A 17,361-nucleotide genomic window follows, 5' to 3' on the forward strand; every position below is an offset into this window, starting at 1 on the left:
ACCATCTTATTTATGCATGTTGTCAAGGAATAAGTTCATGTTTTTCCCCTACAGAGCCTTTTTGTCACTAATTCTTCATCATGGAAATAATTCTTGGTATTATGATAGCCACTCTCTTCAGTGATTCCATCCTATAACAATAAAAATTCAAATTTCCTTACTTCTAGTTTTATTTACAACAGATTGATACTTTATTTCACATTATTTTCTTAAATGTGTCATTTGATCACTACCTTCTTTTAGTAGTTGGTTTAAATTTTAAAATAACATGGAACTTAATAAATACAGATGATTTTAAATATGTATATTTTAGTATATGGTGTAATTGTACAGGAAGATAAACTGGTAGTTAATTTGAAATAGAAAATAAGTACAATTTGGTGCCAGGTAGAAAAGAGAGGGAGATAGTTTGATGAAAAATCTAATTTGAATGAGTGAGCACAATATAAAAAAAATGAAGAAACCCAAAATAATAGGAACATTTAATCTAGTTCCAGTTGACACAAGTAATTGGATTTTTTGGTACTGGATAATTGGTTCCAGCTTTAATATGGGGGGATAATTTTGTAAGAATTGTCTTGAAATCTTTTTGAGAAAGATTAGTGAGGGAAAAAGTTGTTTCATCAAATTTAATACTGTTTCTGTAGTCAAATCAATATGATAGTGAAACAGGATATAACTAGACAAGTAGAGTCTAAAGCTGCACCATCCCGTGTGGTAGCCACGTATGACTGTTGAGCACTTGAAATGTCACTCACCAGAATTGAGGTATGCTTCAAGTGTAAACACATATGCTGTGTTTCAAAGATGAGTACAAGAAAGCATGTAAAGTATCTCACTAAGTTTTACAAATATTTAATGTATGTTGAAATTATAACATTTGGTGTATGTCTTGTTAGATAAAATATATTATCAATTTTATTGGTTTGCTTCTGCAGTCTTTAATGTGGCTACTAGTAAATTAAAAATTACCTTTGTGGATCACATTTTTGTTGGATAGTGCTGGTCAAGAGTTGATAATAATGATGATGTTAATGATCATGATAGCAGCGAATATTTTTCAATACATTGTTCCATTTCCTCCACTTATATTAATTAAGTTAAGCCTTAGAAAAAAGTGTGAGATAGGTACGACTATTATTTTCCATTTACCAGTGAGGAAAAGAAACCCAGGTGGATACTTAGTCATTACTAAGAAAACTGCCTGCTTGAAGAAGTTGTTTGTACATCTGTGTTTGTTACTCACAACTAAAGCAATTAGAGAGTGGAAGCGACTAAAGAGTCCACCAGTGGGTGGATGGCTGAACAAAATGTGATGTGTATGTAGATGGTGGAATATTATTCAGCCTTAAAAAGGAAGGGAATTCTGACACATACTATAATATGATTGAACCTTGAGGACATTATCTAAGTAAAATGTCAGTCATAAAATGACAAATACTAGATGATTCTACTTATGAAAGGTGCCTAAAAGAATCAAATTCATAGAGATAGAAAGCAGAATGATGGTTTCCAGGAGCTGGGGAGGAAGGAGGATTGGGGAACTGTTTAGTGGGTATAGAGTGTCAGGGTTTTTTGTTTTGTTTTGTTTTTTGACCACTCCTCACGTCATGTGGGATCTTAGTTCCCTGACTAGGGATCAGACCTGTGACCCTAGAGGTGGAGGTGTGGAGTCTTAACCAGTGGACCACCAGGGAAGTCCCTAGAGTTTCAGTTTTGCAAAATTAAAAGTAATTGTGTGGATTGGTTGCACAACAGTGTGAGTGTACTTAATACTACTGAAATGTACACTTAAAAATGGTTAACATGGTAAATACAATGTTTTGTATCTTAACCATAATTCAAGCAATTTTTTTTAACTCCCTGAATTTTCAGGTAGTATTTTGTCAATAGTTTCAGTCTTTAGAATGAGCTTCCCTTTAGTTTTATAGGCAATCTTTCATTTACCATTTGGTTTCTTTTTGCTCTGTGGCCCTAGCTGTAAGGCACTAGGATATAGTTGTCTTAGATTCTGTTTGTTTTTTTCAGTAATTAGTTGAAATTTCCCAGTTTCAGAGCAGCAAGAAAAGAGGAATTGTGCTTTTAAAATTAATATTAAAGTTAGGTCATATTGCTGTTATTTGTCTTTTTAAATGAGGATAAGTATAGAAAACCTTTTGTAACCAGTTACTGTGCTACAGCACAAGTATGAATTACTGGAGTACAGGTGATTATAGTCAGTCTTTCATACTTATTTGATATAAAGAAAATAGAGAATGTTTAATTTTACCTTTGCTCAAGAGTTTCTGGTGACATCAAAATACTCTTTTTTTTTTTTTTTTAATATTTTAGAACAAAACTATTAAAGAGAAAAGACTTAAGACATTATAAAAAAAAGTCTGAAGTATTTCTTCTAAACTTCAATGGTAGAATTATCACAGGTACAAAATACATACTAGTTCTCATTTATAAGTATTTGCCATTTGAGGCTTTAGAACTGAGTGTAGTGTTAAAGATACTTTCTCAGTTCTTTTCAGTTGTTATTAAATGCTGTGGAGTGAATGATTACTAAAATGGAAAGCAATTCTTAATAAAATTACATACAGATTTCGAAAGTTAGCATCTTCATTTTTGTCATCAACATGGAATGTTGTTTTAAACACTTCTCACTCTATGTTCACATTATAACTTTAGAGACTGATATTCTCAAATTATTCTTTCGTGGGGGAAAAAAAAACCCTTCTGTTTGTTTTTTATAAATAGGATGCAGGACAAAAAAGATTTGGAGCAGTTTCCTGTAATGTTTGTGGCATGCTTTACACTGCTTCAAATCCAGAGGATGAAACACAGCATCTGCTCTTCCACAATCAGTTTATAAGTGCTGTAAAATACGTGGTAAGTGGAATTCATGACTTCTAAAATGCAGAATCAGATCATTAGAGATGAATTGTCAGATTCAAGTCATTGAAAAAATTTTGTCTTTAGAAAATAGCACCATATACAAAGCCCCTGTAGTATATATACAGGCTTATTTTAAAACAGAGCCAAACATAAAACCCAGCCAATTCATTCCGGCTGGTGTATGTTGTGGGATTTTTAAATTTTTAAATTTAACTTAATTTTTAAATTGTTATATTTTTAAAGTGTTATTATACCTCTTCTAACAAGTGATGCTCTTCAACTTGAGTATTTTTTTAAATTTCCTTTGATTTTAATTGTTAATATTGATAAGTCTGTTTAGTATTCAGAATAGCTTGACACAACTTTTTTGGGGGGATTGATAGTGGTATATATTATACTGAATAGATTGTGTGGGGATTTCCTTTACTTCTCTTTGCTAACATAAGAGTTTTTCTTATTAAAGTTGAACAATTCTTGATGGCTAAAACCTCAGAATTTGTAGTATACTTAAAAAAAAAATCCCACAAAGTAAATATGTTTTAGTATATATATATTTTAATGTACGTGCAGTTGAGGCATAATGGGTATTATTTAATATTTGTTTTTGGAAATAGCAAAATTTTAAATAATTTTGAACCATTTCAGATATCTTGTGAAAATAGTAATTTAATGTAATTGCTGTTTACCCGTATCTGAAATGGAATTTATTTTATACATGTTACCTTCAGTACTGTACACTCACATTAATAAGACCTCCAGGATATCTGAACTGAGATCACCAATTCATTTCATATAGGCACTAGATTTAAAAGATCTTTATTGGCTTCAGTTAAATTTGTATCCTTATCTTTGGTTGAAGAATTCATATTCGTGGTTTTATTTATTCAATTACTTCTTCCCAAGATAGGTGGGGTTTTCCTTTTTTGGTTCCCTGCTGTGGTGATCCTTTATATTCCTTATTCCATCTGCTTTTCCCCACACACACCCTCCTCCCACTTAACCAAATAAAATATAAGGTATGTGGATATAGAGTATCTATAGTTAGATATTTATTTATCATTTGAAATTTGTCCTTTTCCAATTTGACTCTGTTAATATCCTTACAACTTGAAAAGAAAAATAGGCCTATCAGGTAACTAAATTATGGAATACTTCTGGGGCAGAAATACTTATCTATTTTACATCCATCAATCTGGTAGAATTGTATTCTGCTCAAGTTACATTATTTGATTCTTGCAGCCAGTTTCCAAAAATTATAAAGAAATTTGGTTTAAAAGACTTAGTTCTTCATTTTAAGGGAAGTTCTTAATTTCTGGGACCAACTGTAAGGAAATCAACCAGGAAATAATGTACTCTGCTCTTCCACAACACCGAAGGAAATTAGTTTATGGAACAAGGTGGAGGCATCCCTTCTTAACAAATCCTGGCTCTTGTAAGTCCGTAAAGCAGCAGGGCAACTTAAGGAAGACTGATTCCTGCCCCAGACCCCACTCTCCCCCTTCTTGATGGGACAGAGCTACAGGTTATTTTATTTACTTTCGAAATAAGCTCAAGAGAAGGAATTGAGTTTAGCAGTTGGCCATCCTTTGCTAACATCAAAGTTAACGTTCTTACCTTTTGTTGTTTTCAAACATAGATATACATAGATTGTAAGGTAGAAACTCCACCAGAACTTTGTAGCATTCTTTTCTAGTGTATGGAGAGGATAAAAAAGCACACCCATATTAAAGATGTTCTGCTGTGACCACAGCTCTGGATTCTGGGTTGTCACTTACGTGAATCTTGTATTGGCACCTAGTGTTGTGCTTCTGCATTAAGTACTTGTAAGTGTTTGATGAAACATCTAAATTTTTTAAATGCCAGTTTATCTGTTGTGTCTGTTTCTTGGAGAGAAGCACTTAGAACTAAGAAGTCATTTTGTACTGTGGCTTTTGTTTATATTTTTAATTTTAAATGGGCAGTGTCAGGGATTGGGAATAAAGTTCTGTACTGCTTAATATAGAATTAATTCTGTACAGCTTAAAATAGAATAAATTAGAATAAGTTTTATTTTAATCAAACACTGTCTACAACATAAGCAGTTTTTCTTGACAGTAGAAATTTTTTCTTATAATTATTTCATGATGATAATCTATGACAGGTAAAAATGTCTGAAGTCTTCTTTTCAAAAGATTAAAATAATATATAAGTTATATAGTCATAGTAGAAATTGATGCCACAGAACCTGCTTTTGGTTGACTAAAATATTTTATCCCTTACGTATTCTCTTTGACTTGGGGTAGAGGGGAAGAATGACAGTGCTCTCTCTGTGCATTCCTTCATTGTACTCCATCTGCCTCATTGACCCCATTTGAGGAAATGTATTTTACATGACTTACTGGAAACTGTTTAGGAAGGAGCCTCTTAAAGCTTCCTAGGGATCCTGGATTCTGGTTTAGACCTAGCTTCCCTTCAGTTTTCCTTCATGAAGTGTTTTCCTAAAGGTGTGAGGAGAAAACAGGAAAAACTCCCCCAAGAGCATTCAGCCTGTTGCCAAGCAAGGAACTATCCAAAATTCAGCTCTATTATAAACTTTCAATAATGCAGAAGAGGAATAATATTTGGGTTCTTTGCAGAAAAACTCCTGACTTAATCCTTCTTTACCTCTGTCTTTCCCTTAACCTCCTTTGAATTGATTATCTGACTGAATGCATTGTGGAGGACCTTACATGCAGGGTATTGGATATGCCCTTGGCCTGCAAATTTAGGAACAAAGCCTGAAAGAAATGAAAAGTTAACAATAAAAGATTTAAACAGCTATTAAAGCAATAAATCAATATTAACTATTATAAATTAACTTTTCAGTTTAGAAATGATAATTACTTTGGTAGAGCAGTGATCAGAAGACAGGTTGTTTCTCCTGTCTTGGTGACCAGAGAAGCTTTGAAGAAAGGTTGGACCAGTCCCTAGTTGGCTGTATAGCTGCACTATCCAGTTTGGTAACAGCAGACCTCCGAAAATGAGAAATGCAGGTCCTCATTCACACCAGCCAGTGCTCCGTTGTCACATGTTGCTAGATGCTACATGTCACTGTGGAGGCAGAATATTTGAATTGTCATAAGGAGTTCAGTTAGTGCTGCTACAAGTAGATTTATCAAAACAAATAGCTTTAGTGGAAGAGTAGGGATTCTAGCCTCTGTTCAGTTCAGATATTTCAGGGAATGAGAGATCACTGGAGGTGATCCTGCCGTCATAGCATACCTACGGAATGAAGTCTTTAAAGCATCTTTAGAATTGAATCTGATTTTTCTAAAGTAAAACTTAAATTCTTGTGTATATTCTTTTATTCCTGACTTACTCAATGAGTGAAAAACCACTGTCATGGGACTTTTTGTTTTTCTGAATACCTTCTTTCAAACTATGAAAGATTAACTTAAACAGGTTGGCTTGCTTTTAGTGGTTAAGTCATTCAAAATGGGAAACCATGTATCTTGAAATACTCTAGTGATAATAAATATAGCTAACAGATTTGAAGGTTAGCTTCAGAAAGCATTGTGCTTAATTATGCTTTAATAGACCAATTGTATCATTCAAGTCTTTTTAGCTGAACATAAGTGAAAGTCGCTCAGTTGTGTTTTTGACCCCGTTGACTAGAGTCACTTGGAATTCTCCAGGCCAGAATACTGTAGTGGGTAGCCTTTCCCTTCTCCAGAGGATCTTCCCATCCCAGGGATCGAACCCATGTCTCCCACGTTGCTGGCGGATTCTTTACCACAAATTAACATATATAAGATACTAGGTTTTAATTATTTTATTTTAATTTCAGCAGTTACATTGTGTGTACAATTAAATTTAGTTCAGAAATAAATTGACCTCACTCACTTTCAAACTAAAGTCTCAGATAATCTTCAGTGCTTGTGATACTGTGACTTATAAAAACAATATTTATTTAGTTCCTGACTCACAGCTCCCAAAAGCTATGAAATTTCCTAAGAGATGGGATACAATGTGTTTTGTTATGTTAATGAGATGACCTTTGGAACTAGCCTAAGGATGGGAGCCAGCTACTGAGGGTTGGAACTTTCAGTTCTTACACAGTGATCCTAGGAGGGAATAGGCACTGGAGAATGAATTCTGTTACCAGTGGCCAATGATTTAATCAGTCCCACCTCTGGTGAAACCTTCAAAAAGCCAGGACAGGGTTCAGAGAGGTTTTGGGTTGGTGAACACACGGAGATCTGGAAAAGTGGTATGCCTGGAGAGAACATGGAAACACATCTTTAACAGTATTGTTGTTAATACAGAATTATTTTTGCAAAGTAACCAAACATGAAGTTAAAACCTTCTGCTTGGGGGTAGTTAAGGTATATTAATACTTTTATTATACCATTTTATTAAAGTAGAAAAAAACAGGAAATACAGATAAGCCTAAAGGAAAAAAATTAAATCACATAAATAACCTTAGTTTATAATTTGGTGTACAGTCTTACTGACTTTTAAAATATTCATAAGTACATGTTTGCTTTTAAAAATCATTTCAACAGAAATATTTTTACCTATTTCAAGAGTCTAATTTGTTTCTCTTATGCAGTTTTTCTGCAGTTTTTTATGCTGTGTGCCATGGGTACTGTCAAAAAGAGCATGTGACTGAATTTTGAATGAGCTAATTTTAATTTACTTTTGTTTCTAAAGATTTAAAAAAAATTTTTAATGGTATTTGGAGTATATTTATTTAAACAAATAACAACTGTTAGTCTTGTTGTTGAACTAAAATGTCTGTTTTTAAAATTCCTTTAGTAATTTAAATAAAATTTTAATTGAAATACAACTTGTAAAGAGAAGTACACAAATAATGAACGAGTGCACAGCTTAATGGTGTATTTTTGCAAAGTGAACACCCACATGACAAGAAACACCACTAGTATCTCAAAAGCCCCTTTGTGCCCCCATTGCAGTCAATGCTTGTCTCACCCTCAGGTCTAATCACTCTGCCAACTGGATTCATTTTACATTCATTTTTCACTTCTGAATAAATGGTATTTGCTTAAGCCTTGGACCTTTGGCACAGTTTTGACAATTGGGTGATTGAATTTTCCAAAATAGAGTTCAGTCCCCATTCCCCCCACTATCACCAAATAACGAATTCCCATGTATTTTTCACTCAGCTTCAGCATAGCAATAAACAAGATTTGAAGAGTATAATCACACCTTTAAATTTTAATTCCTTAATAGCAGCTATTCCCTCAGGGTTCAGAATCTCCCCAAATATCTCATAATTTTCTATACTGTTTGAATTAAGGTCCATATATTGCACTGGTTGGTATGTCTCTTAAATATCTTTTAATCTAAAGACTCTCCCTCTAGGGTTTTTTTCCCTTGCCATATTTGTTGCTAGTCTTTTTGAAAAGCTAGTTACTGATTTTATTTCTCAGAGTATTTTTTAATGAATATTTCCATTCAACCTTTAATGGAAGTGATTAGTAGGAACTTTTATAGTTGGGATATAATTTTAACACACAAATCTTAAATGTTTGATTGATGAATTTTGACAGTTGTATATACATCAATATATCTACCACCCAGTGTATTTTGTTTTCAGTTGTAATCTTGTTCAAATAGACAAAGAGGAAAACCCCTTCCATTCTTGAGACTCTAAAGTCTAGAATAACTAGGACAGCAAAGGGCAAAAAAAAAAAAAAAAGATCATTGATTGCTATTAGCAGTGTAAAGCTTTTTTTTTTTTTTTTTAAGCAGTGTAAAGCTTTCTGCTTTTTAGCAGCCAGATAGGTGAATTAAGAATGGGATTTGGAAAATACTGCTTGCTAGCAGAGGGCTGTGTGTAACATCTTAGAGCTAAAGGTGAAAGGTGTCAAGGCACTGCATTGAACTTTATATCTTTGGAGAAAGCGGTGGCTATTTGGTTATTCCTCTAAATCACATTTACCCTTCAGCAAACAGCCTCTGCCTCAGTTTCAAGCAGCAGACAGACTTCGTCTCATCTAAATTCTCTAAAGATAGGAGGATCATGTGGTTATTGACTCCAGGAAAGAGTTAACTGCAATTGAGGCATATAAATGTCTTTAGTATCTTACTTGACAGTTTTTAGCCACGTTGGTTCTTTCATCTTTGCCTTGTCCAAGGTTTGAACTTATTTTTGCATGTAACTTTGGGCCTTTATTAATTGTGTTTTCTTAAAGTAGTACATTGATTGTAGTTTGACACCACTAAGAAGGTAGAGTGGAAGTTCCTAAGAGTTTCTGAATAGCTCCTCTGTGTGAGGAATCATCTTAAACCAGTTCTCTAAACTACTAAGTGATGTGGGAGATGACAGCTGTTTTGTCCATAGCCTAGGTCAGGAAAGAGAATGCATTGCAGTGATTTGCCCAAGATTATATTGCTAGTAACTACCAAGAAGTGGGAACTAACCCCCAACTTTTAATCCAGAACTCTTAAAGTTTTCTCTTAAATATGCTGTCTTCATGGGTATTAGAAACTGAAGCAGCAATAACTCTACCCTTTGCAGTTCTTCCTGCTTATACACATACATGAAAAAACAACCATGTTTAAAACATTTTTTGAAATTGTATCAAATCCAATTGTGAAACATTTTCTGTATGAACATGCAAGTCTCAACTTGTTTCAAGAGAAAATTTTGTACAAAAAAGTCAGTAAAGCAAAATAATTTATCTAGTGCCAATGGTACAGTATAACGTTGGCCGGTATTGTTATTTTTAAAGACAACAGGAATGTAACTTATCAAATTATTTTTAGATAATTCAGCTTAGGAAACTATGACTTTGTTATAAGTTGGAGTTAGTTAAATTCTAGCTCTTCATTGAAATTGTAGCTTAGTTTTTAAAATGAAAAGTCTCCATTTTCATTTTATGTAAAATAGATTTATTTTAAAAGCTTTTCCCCAAAATAACATTAATGTAAATTTGTTTTTTAAAGAGGATGATATCTCTTATGCCTTTTCAATACGTTTAGCTGTATTCAGGTCTGGATATGATTCAGATTTCATTTCTGATTTGAAAAAAATGACTTCTGTGACTATTGTTTCTGCTCCTTTTTTCTTTTCAAATTTTGGGAACACATGACCATCCTAAAAATAATCATCTGAATTTGCTTTACTTTTGGGTGCTCTATTCTTTAAACAAATTCTGGTTTTAAATACTTTAATCCAAACAGTTGTTTATACCAAGTTTGTTACTAGACTTTTTGTCCCCAACTAAGAAACCACCCTTTCCCAAAAGACCATTCTGGATCATTTAAGAAAATCAGTCTCCTTTCAGACCTGCCATAGTGTTTTTTAAAAATATTGTTGCCTTTTTCTTGGTTTCATTGAGCTTTAATACTCTGAAACAAATCTCAGAAAGATGCTGGTTTTCTTTAAGATAAATACATTGCTTCTTGAAAAACCTTTTTATTTAAAGTTGGTTGGGTAAGACAAATGGAACAACCAGTTAAGCTCATTCCTTCTGTACTTATTTTTAACCTCAAAGCTCCTAGTTTTAACCTCTGGTTCAGTCCCATCTTACTAGATTTAAGTGGCTTTTGTTTTGTTTTTTTTTTCATGCAGGTTCTGCTCATTAATCACCACGAGTGTGGATCTGAAGAAGAGTTTATTACCTCTCTTTTTTTGAGTATGTTTAACTTCAGATACACACAACGTAGCCTCTCCTTCCCTATTAGATTCTTAGAAGGTAGTTATATTTTTATAGTATCCTTCTTGTGACTTTTGATAGTTGTGATCAATAAGAATAAAAACTATTCCTTACATATTGGGCTCCTGCATGCAAATCAGTTCATTTAAAACCTCCTGGAGGTCTTTGGCATGCCAGACATAAAACCATGAGTGTTTGTTTGTGGAGGTAACCATGTTCCAGAGAAATTTAAGACTTTAATTCTCTTATCAAGAAACTGGGAGAGTTATCCTTTAGGTTCTGGGAGTCACTGATTTTAAGGGGCTTGCTTTTGCTGTGTGATTTTCAAAATTAATTTAAAATGGAAAATATCTTAGAAATGCTTTTGTGGTCTTAGATCACTGAATGAATAGTAGAAAGAAATTAGCTTACATTGTACCTGTGTGTGCTTAACAAGTTAGCTGATTTATCATGTCTTTTTAAACATTAATGAGCATATATACTTTTCCATGTTTGTAATTTTTAGACACATTGATGTATTTTTCTTATTGTACATGAATATGATGTATGAAATGTGATAAATAAATTTTATTCTCTTTTTTTTTATATGTATCTAGGGTTGGAAAAAAGAAAGAATTCTAGCTGAATATCCTGATGGCAGGATAATAATGGTTCTTCCTGAAGATCCAAAGTATGCCCTGAAAAAGGTAAATTTCCAGTGAGATTTCACACAGAATGAATAATTTTGCAGCTCATTTTAAGAGTATAATGTATTGCTGGCAGAGCACATTTAAACACCCCATTCTGAGAACAAGAAATCAGCATTTAGTCACAACCCAACTGAAAAACGAATGCTTTAACTTTGTAGTGTGTCATTTGTTGTTGTTGGTTTTCTAAGTCCTGTCTGACTCTTTGCGACCCCATGGACTGCAGCACACTAGATTTCCTGGTACTTCACTATCTCCTGGAGTTTGCTCAAAATCATCTCCATTGAGTGAGTGATACCCATTCAACCATTTCATCCTCTGTCCCCACCTTCTCCTGCTCTCAATCCTTCCCAGCATCAGGGTCTTTTCCAATGAGTCAGCTCTTCTCATCAGGTGGCCAAAGTATTGGAGCTTCAAGCATCAGTCCTTCCAATGAATATTCAGGGCTTATTTCCTTTAGGATTGACTGGTTTGATCTCCTTGTTGTCCAAGGGAGTCTTCAAGAGTCTTCACCACCACCACAATTCGAAAGCATCAATTCTTTGGCGCTCAGCCCTCTTTATGGCCCAATTCTCACATCCTCACATGACTACTGTCTAGCATATGTGAAATGAATTTTCAGTGGATTGATTACTGTTGCATATTATCAGTAATTTGAGTGATGATATAGAAGGCATAGTAAATGCCATATAAGTGATTTCAAGAATCAAAATACAAATCTGAATCATAATTTATAAAACTGAAACTAATAGATGTCATTTTATTCTGAGTAAATTTCTTAATATCCTTGTTGTTAGTAACCTACAGTTCAGTATGTTACTGGTTAGCAACCCATAATAGGTTAAAAATTAAAATTCAAAGAATTGTGAGTCATTTGCCTTTAGGAACTGAGTCAAGTGTTGCATTGTGGGATATTTTTCTAGGATTAAGAGGACTTGGGTTTTCATCACTGAATAAGGAATGTGTTACGTGGTATGCTGCAATTTGGAAGTGTGAATACTTAACCCCCTTAGGTGTCATTTGCATTTTAAACTTAGTGTCACAGACGAATATTTATTGGACTGAATATTTGCAGATTGTTTTTTTAACTGGCAAAGGAACAGATGTTTGAGTGCCTATAAAAATCTTGACTTTGAATACCTACAAAAGTTTGAGCTTATTCTGTTCGGCCTTGACAAGAATTCTAGGAGGTAGAGTGGTAGAAGCACTTTGAGCGTTACGGGTTCAAATCCCAGAAGCCCCAGCTCTTTTGTTCCCAGTGTCCCATATCTGACATGGGAAAGTTATTTAACCTCTGCATTTTATTTCTTCCATACGCAAAGTGAGAAACTATCAGCCTGTAAGAGGGGTTGGATTTAAGTTAGATAATATTCATAAAGTGCTTTGCATAATATCTGGCCCTATAAACTTTTGATAAGGAGTAAACATTTATGCCTTTTCTCTGTGCTCACTTCCACTCCACTGATGAGAGTACAAATTAAGGCTTGCGAAGAACAATGTGGCCTGCCTGGCTAAGGTTCCAGTGAAGTTCTCTCCAGTGCTCCATTCCGTGATGCTTACACTGGGAAGCCTTAGTGTCCTTATTACCTATCAGAGAAGCTCTCAGTCTTGTTCCCAGACTACTGGGTTTGACATTACTCTCCATTCTTTCTTCCTTTTGCAGATTGGTCCACAGAGCTTGAAAAACATTTAGTGATCAGGATAGTCATTCAGAAGCACTCTTCAGAGGATGTTCTGCTTGGAATAATATGCTCAATTTATTGAACTGAAATAGCATATGTTTACATATATAAAATGCTTTTGTTTAAAAAATAATAATTTTTCTTTATTTGGCAGGTTGACGAGATTAGAGAGATGGTTGATAATGATTTAGGTTTCCAGCAGGCTCCACTCATGTGCTATTCCAGAACAAAAACACTTCTGTTTATTTCTAATGACAAAAAGGTAGTTGGTTGTCTAATTGCAGAACATATCCAGTGGGTAAGTGACTTTTAAAGAATGATCCTATGTAGTTCAGTATTTAAAGAGTTATAGCAATAACATCATCGTGGTAAATTTTTCAACATTCTGTGTAAGGAAGAGTATGAATGCGAGAATTCCTGTGCATAATTTTTTTTTACTACAGTGAAGTTGTCTTGCATGGGAATTTGTTTAAGTCAGTAAGTATAAGATTAAAAATTCTACAAATCAAAAGTACTATTAAATTTTGTTTCGGAAATTTCCTTGTTGGCTACTAATGAAATGTCTGTCTCAGTCCCCTTCAGCACTGAAATAAATCAAGGGTTGCCAGATTATAGTCCGGAAGGCAAAATCTAGCCTGTTTTTTACAACATTTTATTGTAACATAGCTATGTTGATTTGCTTAAATATTGTCAGTGGCTGCTTTCACACTACAGAGATTGAATTAAGTAGTTGCAAGAGGCCAGTTATGCTGCATAGCCTGAAATACTTACTTCCTGGCCCTTCATGAAAAATTTCCCACCCCTGCATTAGGTCACCACTTCTTTGGTTGAGCTCTAATGAGGACTTGGCTGGTATTTAAGAGCCAAATGTAAACAAATAATAGAATTATAGTAGAATTGGTATGTTAATATTATAGGATGGTCCGAAGTTTGACCAGTTTAAGAAAACAGAAGATTTTGGACTTCCTAATCATGCTCACCTTGAGGTAGACCTCCTGTGAATTCTCTTATTTTCAGCTGAGTTCTTGCTCATGAATTCAGTGTGCATTGGACTTGACTTTTTGTTTAGTTGATGTCTTTTAGTATATTAATAGTTGCCTGTAAGTATATATGCTTCATCATAAAATTTTCTAATGTGTAGAGTTGAAACAAATATGTGTGATTAATGTCTATATGTTAAGCTACATAAAAATTCAATCTGAAAAAAAAATTCAACTTGAAATTGTGTAAGTTTATGAATTTTGCTATTGGTAATCACAAATTTAAATCAATAGCTGACAAGGTAGTTTGGAGATATAAATTTGATATAAAAGGACTAAGTCATAGAAGCTTGACATCCTATAATTGAGTTAATTTTGCATAGTGCACATCTTGTGGCTTTATTTTTTCCATTGCCCCAGATTTATTCTTTGCTTTATCATTTGTCCGCTTGATAGGTCTCTGAGTCTTGATTGTCCCACTTTTAAAAGATATCAGCAATGTTGTGCTTGATTTACCAATATGTCAAAGTGCTTCCTGTGTGTATGGAATAACTGTGTTGTGTGTTTAAGGATTGTCCTTAGCAACTCAGCCCCCTTAAATTCAATCCAGCTAGCATGATTTATGACTCCTGAAGAAGGTTAATAGTAAGGTACCCACTTGAAGGAAGTATCGCTTTTTATGTGGGACATAACTTCAGACAGAATTGATCATTGAAACGAAGTTAATTAGAGGAGGGGAAAAAGATATTTGAAGTCAGATTTGCACAGAGTGATAAGGATATTTGCAAATTTTATATAGAGTATTCTTAAGTTTATTTGGCAAATGACTAAGCATTCAAAAAAAATTGCAGACATCTATCTTGTTTTTTGACTGTTTCTTACAGTGTTTTTTTTTGTTTGTTTGTTTGGTTGTTTATAATGAGTGTTCTTTGATAAACTCGCGTGTTGCGGGAGTTTTGGGCCCTGCTGAGTGGCTTCTGGCATCTCAGTTCCCTGGCCAGGGATTAAGTCTGGGCCATGGGAGTGAAAGCACTGAGTCCTAACCTCTAGACTACCAGGGACCTTGTGGTTTTTTAAATTTCTATTCTACCTAGTTCCAAAAATGACTTGTCGCAGTGTTTATATTAGAACATAGCCGTGCAGTACTTGCTTGTTTATTCTTTGTTAACTTTCAGTTCTGTTGTCTAATTGTTTTAACTTTTGTACCTCATTCTGTTGAAAGGCTGGTGGTGGTATCCCTTTTTGACCACTAGACTGGCAGAAGAGATGTATGTTTTTCAAAGTACTTTTTTTATTTTTAAGAGATAGGAGTGTAGGGAAAGGACCTTCCTAAACTTCTGATTCCTCTGCCATCCTGATTCCCAGTTCTGCACAGCTGTGAACCCTGTAACGATGACAACTATCACAGAAAGTTGTGACTGCTGAGTTCACCCCGTGTACTTTCGCTGGTCCTAGAACATGGGAGGTGGAGAAAATTAACATTAACTTCCTATTATGTGCCAGCCGTGATGGCCAGGTGCTTTGTATTTCCTTATTTAATCTCTCACAAGTCTCTGAAAGAGATGGTGGAGAGTTCCAGTTTATAGACAAGGATCCCAAAGCTAAATTAAGTAACTTCATCTCGTGGTCACATAACTAATAAGTGAGTTAGAACAGAATGTAGATCCAGGTCTGTTTATTTCCTAAAATGAGAGCAAAATGCGAAGTGGTTCCTATGGTTTGTTAAGAAGCCAGATGGACGTAGTGATGACCTCACAAAAGGTCAGTATGAGACAATTGCTTAATAATAGTCTCACTTTAAACACCCTGCCCCGGCCCCCCCCAAGAATGTCTCTATGTGTATAATGGACTCACTTTGCTGTATAGCAGAGAGTAGCACAACATTGTAAATCAACTATACTTCAATTAAAAAAAAAATCACCTATGAATTTCCCCTTAATTTTGCTGCATATAGGGCTACAGAGTTATAGAAGAAAAACTTCCAGTTATCAGGTCAGAAGAAGAAAAGGTCAGATTTGAAAGGCAAAAAGCCTGGTGCTGCTCAACATTGCCAGAGCCTGCAATCTGTGGCATCAGCCGCATATGGGTGTTCAGCATGATGCGTCGGAAGAAGATCGCTTCTCGCATGATTGAATGCCTAAGGTAACTTGGATGTAATCCTTGAAGTCATTATCAGTAGTTTAGCATTTAAGCAGAGTTTTATATAAAGATTGACATTTAGTTCATCGTAAATGTATAACCTTTATTTATATTAATTTAAAATTTGCATAAGATTGTCAGTATGTAAGAAGTATGGGAAATTTCTTGGGAGTTTAGCTTTTAGGAAAATTTTTAAGAATATTTGTAAATAATCTTAGTCTCTCAATAGTTTTTCTTGATTTTATTCCTTTTTTCTTTTAAGTATGAAAGTATGATAACACATTTACAGGAGACTTGGAAAATACAAAGTTATATATATATTGCTTAATTTTTTTAAAATTTTATTTTATTTTTTAACTTTACAATATTGTATTGGTTTTGCCATATATCGAAATGAATCTGCCACAGGTATACATGTGTTCCCCATCCTGAATCCTCCTCCCTCCTCCCTCCCCATACCATCCCTCTGGGTCATCCCAGTGCACCAGCCCCAAGCATCCAGTATCGTGCATCGAATCTGGACTGGCGACTCGTTTCATATATGATATATACATATTTCAATGCCATTCTCCCAAATCATCCCACCCTCTCCCTCTCCCACAGAGTCCAAGAGACTGTTCTGTACATCAATGTCTCTTTTGCTGTCTCGTATACCAGGGTTATTGTTACCATCTTTCTAAATTCCATATATATGCATTAGTATACTGTATTGGTGTTTTTCTTTCTGGCTTACTTCACTCTGTATAATAGGCTCCAGTTTCATCCACCTCATTAGAACTGATTCAAATGTATTCTTTTTAATGGCTGAGTAATACTCGCTTGATTTTTAATCAAAGAGATAGAGATTCCGAAAATTACGTTTGTTTTTTTGTCTCTTGGATTTGCATATGAATTTTAGGAACAGCTTGTTAATTTGTGCAGAAAAACTCACTAACTATAGATCAATTTGAGGAGTAATGCCATTTTAGCAATATTAAGTCATCTGATTCATAATCATGGGATGTCTTTCCATTTACTAAGGTCTCCTTTAATTTCTTTCAACAGTGTTCTATGGTTCTCATTTTTTAGGTCTTACATGTCTTTGTTAAATTTAATCCTAAGTATTTACTTAGATTACTGAGTATTTACTATGTATTTCAGTGTTGTTTTCTAAATTTCATTTTGAATTGGTCATAGAAATAAAATTAATTTTTTAATATTGATTTTATAATTTGCAAACTTGCTGAACTCATGTTTTATTAGATCTGTTATTTTGTGAATTCCTTATAATTTTTGTATATAAAAGATATGTCATCTGTGAAAAGATAATTTTATTTCTTCCTTTCCAACCTCGTTATTTTTCATTTCTTTT

The 17,361-nt window shown here is 34.2% G+C and overlaps 1 protein-coding gene across 6 annotated transcripts in view; it reads left to right on the forward strand.

The window, feature by feature from the left end:
• The window catches only part of ESCO1 (establishment of sister chromatid cohesion N-acetyltransferase 1), a 43,537-nt gene that overhangs the window by 24,650 nt on the left and 1,526 nt on the right, over positions 1-17,361 (forward strand). For 4 of the 6 annotated variants that reach the window (XM_061399789.1, XM_061399791.1, XM_061399788.1 and 1 more), the window contains 4 exons: positions 2,743-2,874; positions 11,120-11,209; positions 13,046-13,189; positions 15,826-16,013. In XM_061399789.1, the coding sequence (XP_061255773.1) occupies positions 2,743-2,874; positions 11,120-11,209; positions 13,046-13,189; positions 15,826-16,013 (554 nt within the window). Of the gene's footprint in view, positions 1-2,742; positions 2,875-10,438; positions 10,563-11,119; positions 11,210-13,045; positions 13,190-15,825; positions 16,014-17,361 lie in introns of those variants that run through there. The other 2 variants (XR_009733260.1, XM_061399792.1) reach the window with 2 other exon arrangements.

Source organism: Bos javanicus, chromosome 24 (genome assembly GCF_032452875.1).
Source record: "Bos javanicus breed banteng chromosome 24, ARS-OSU_banteng_1.0, whole genome shotgun sequence".
NCBI classification, from domain to species: Eukaryota; Metazoa; Chordata; class Mammalia; order Artiodactyla; family Bovidae; genus Bos; species Bos javanicus.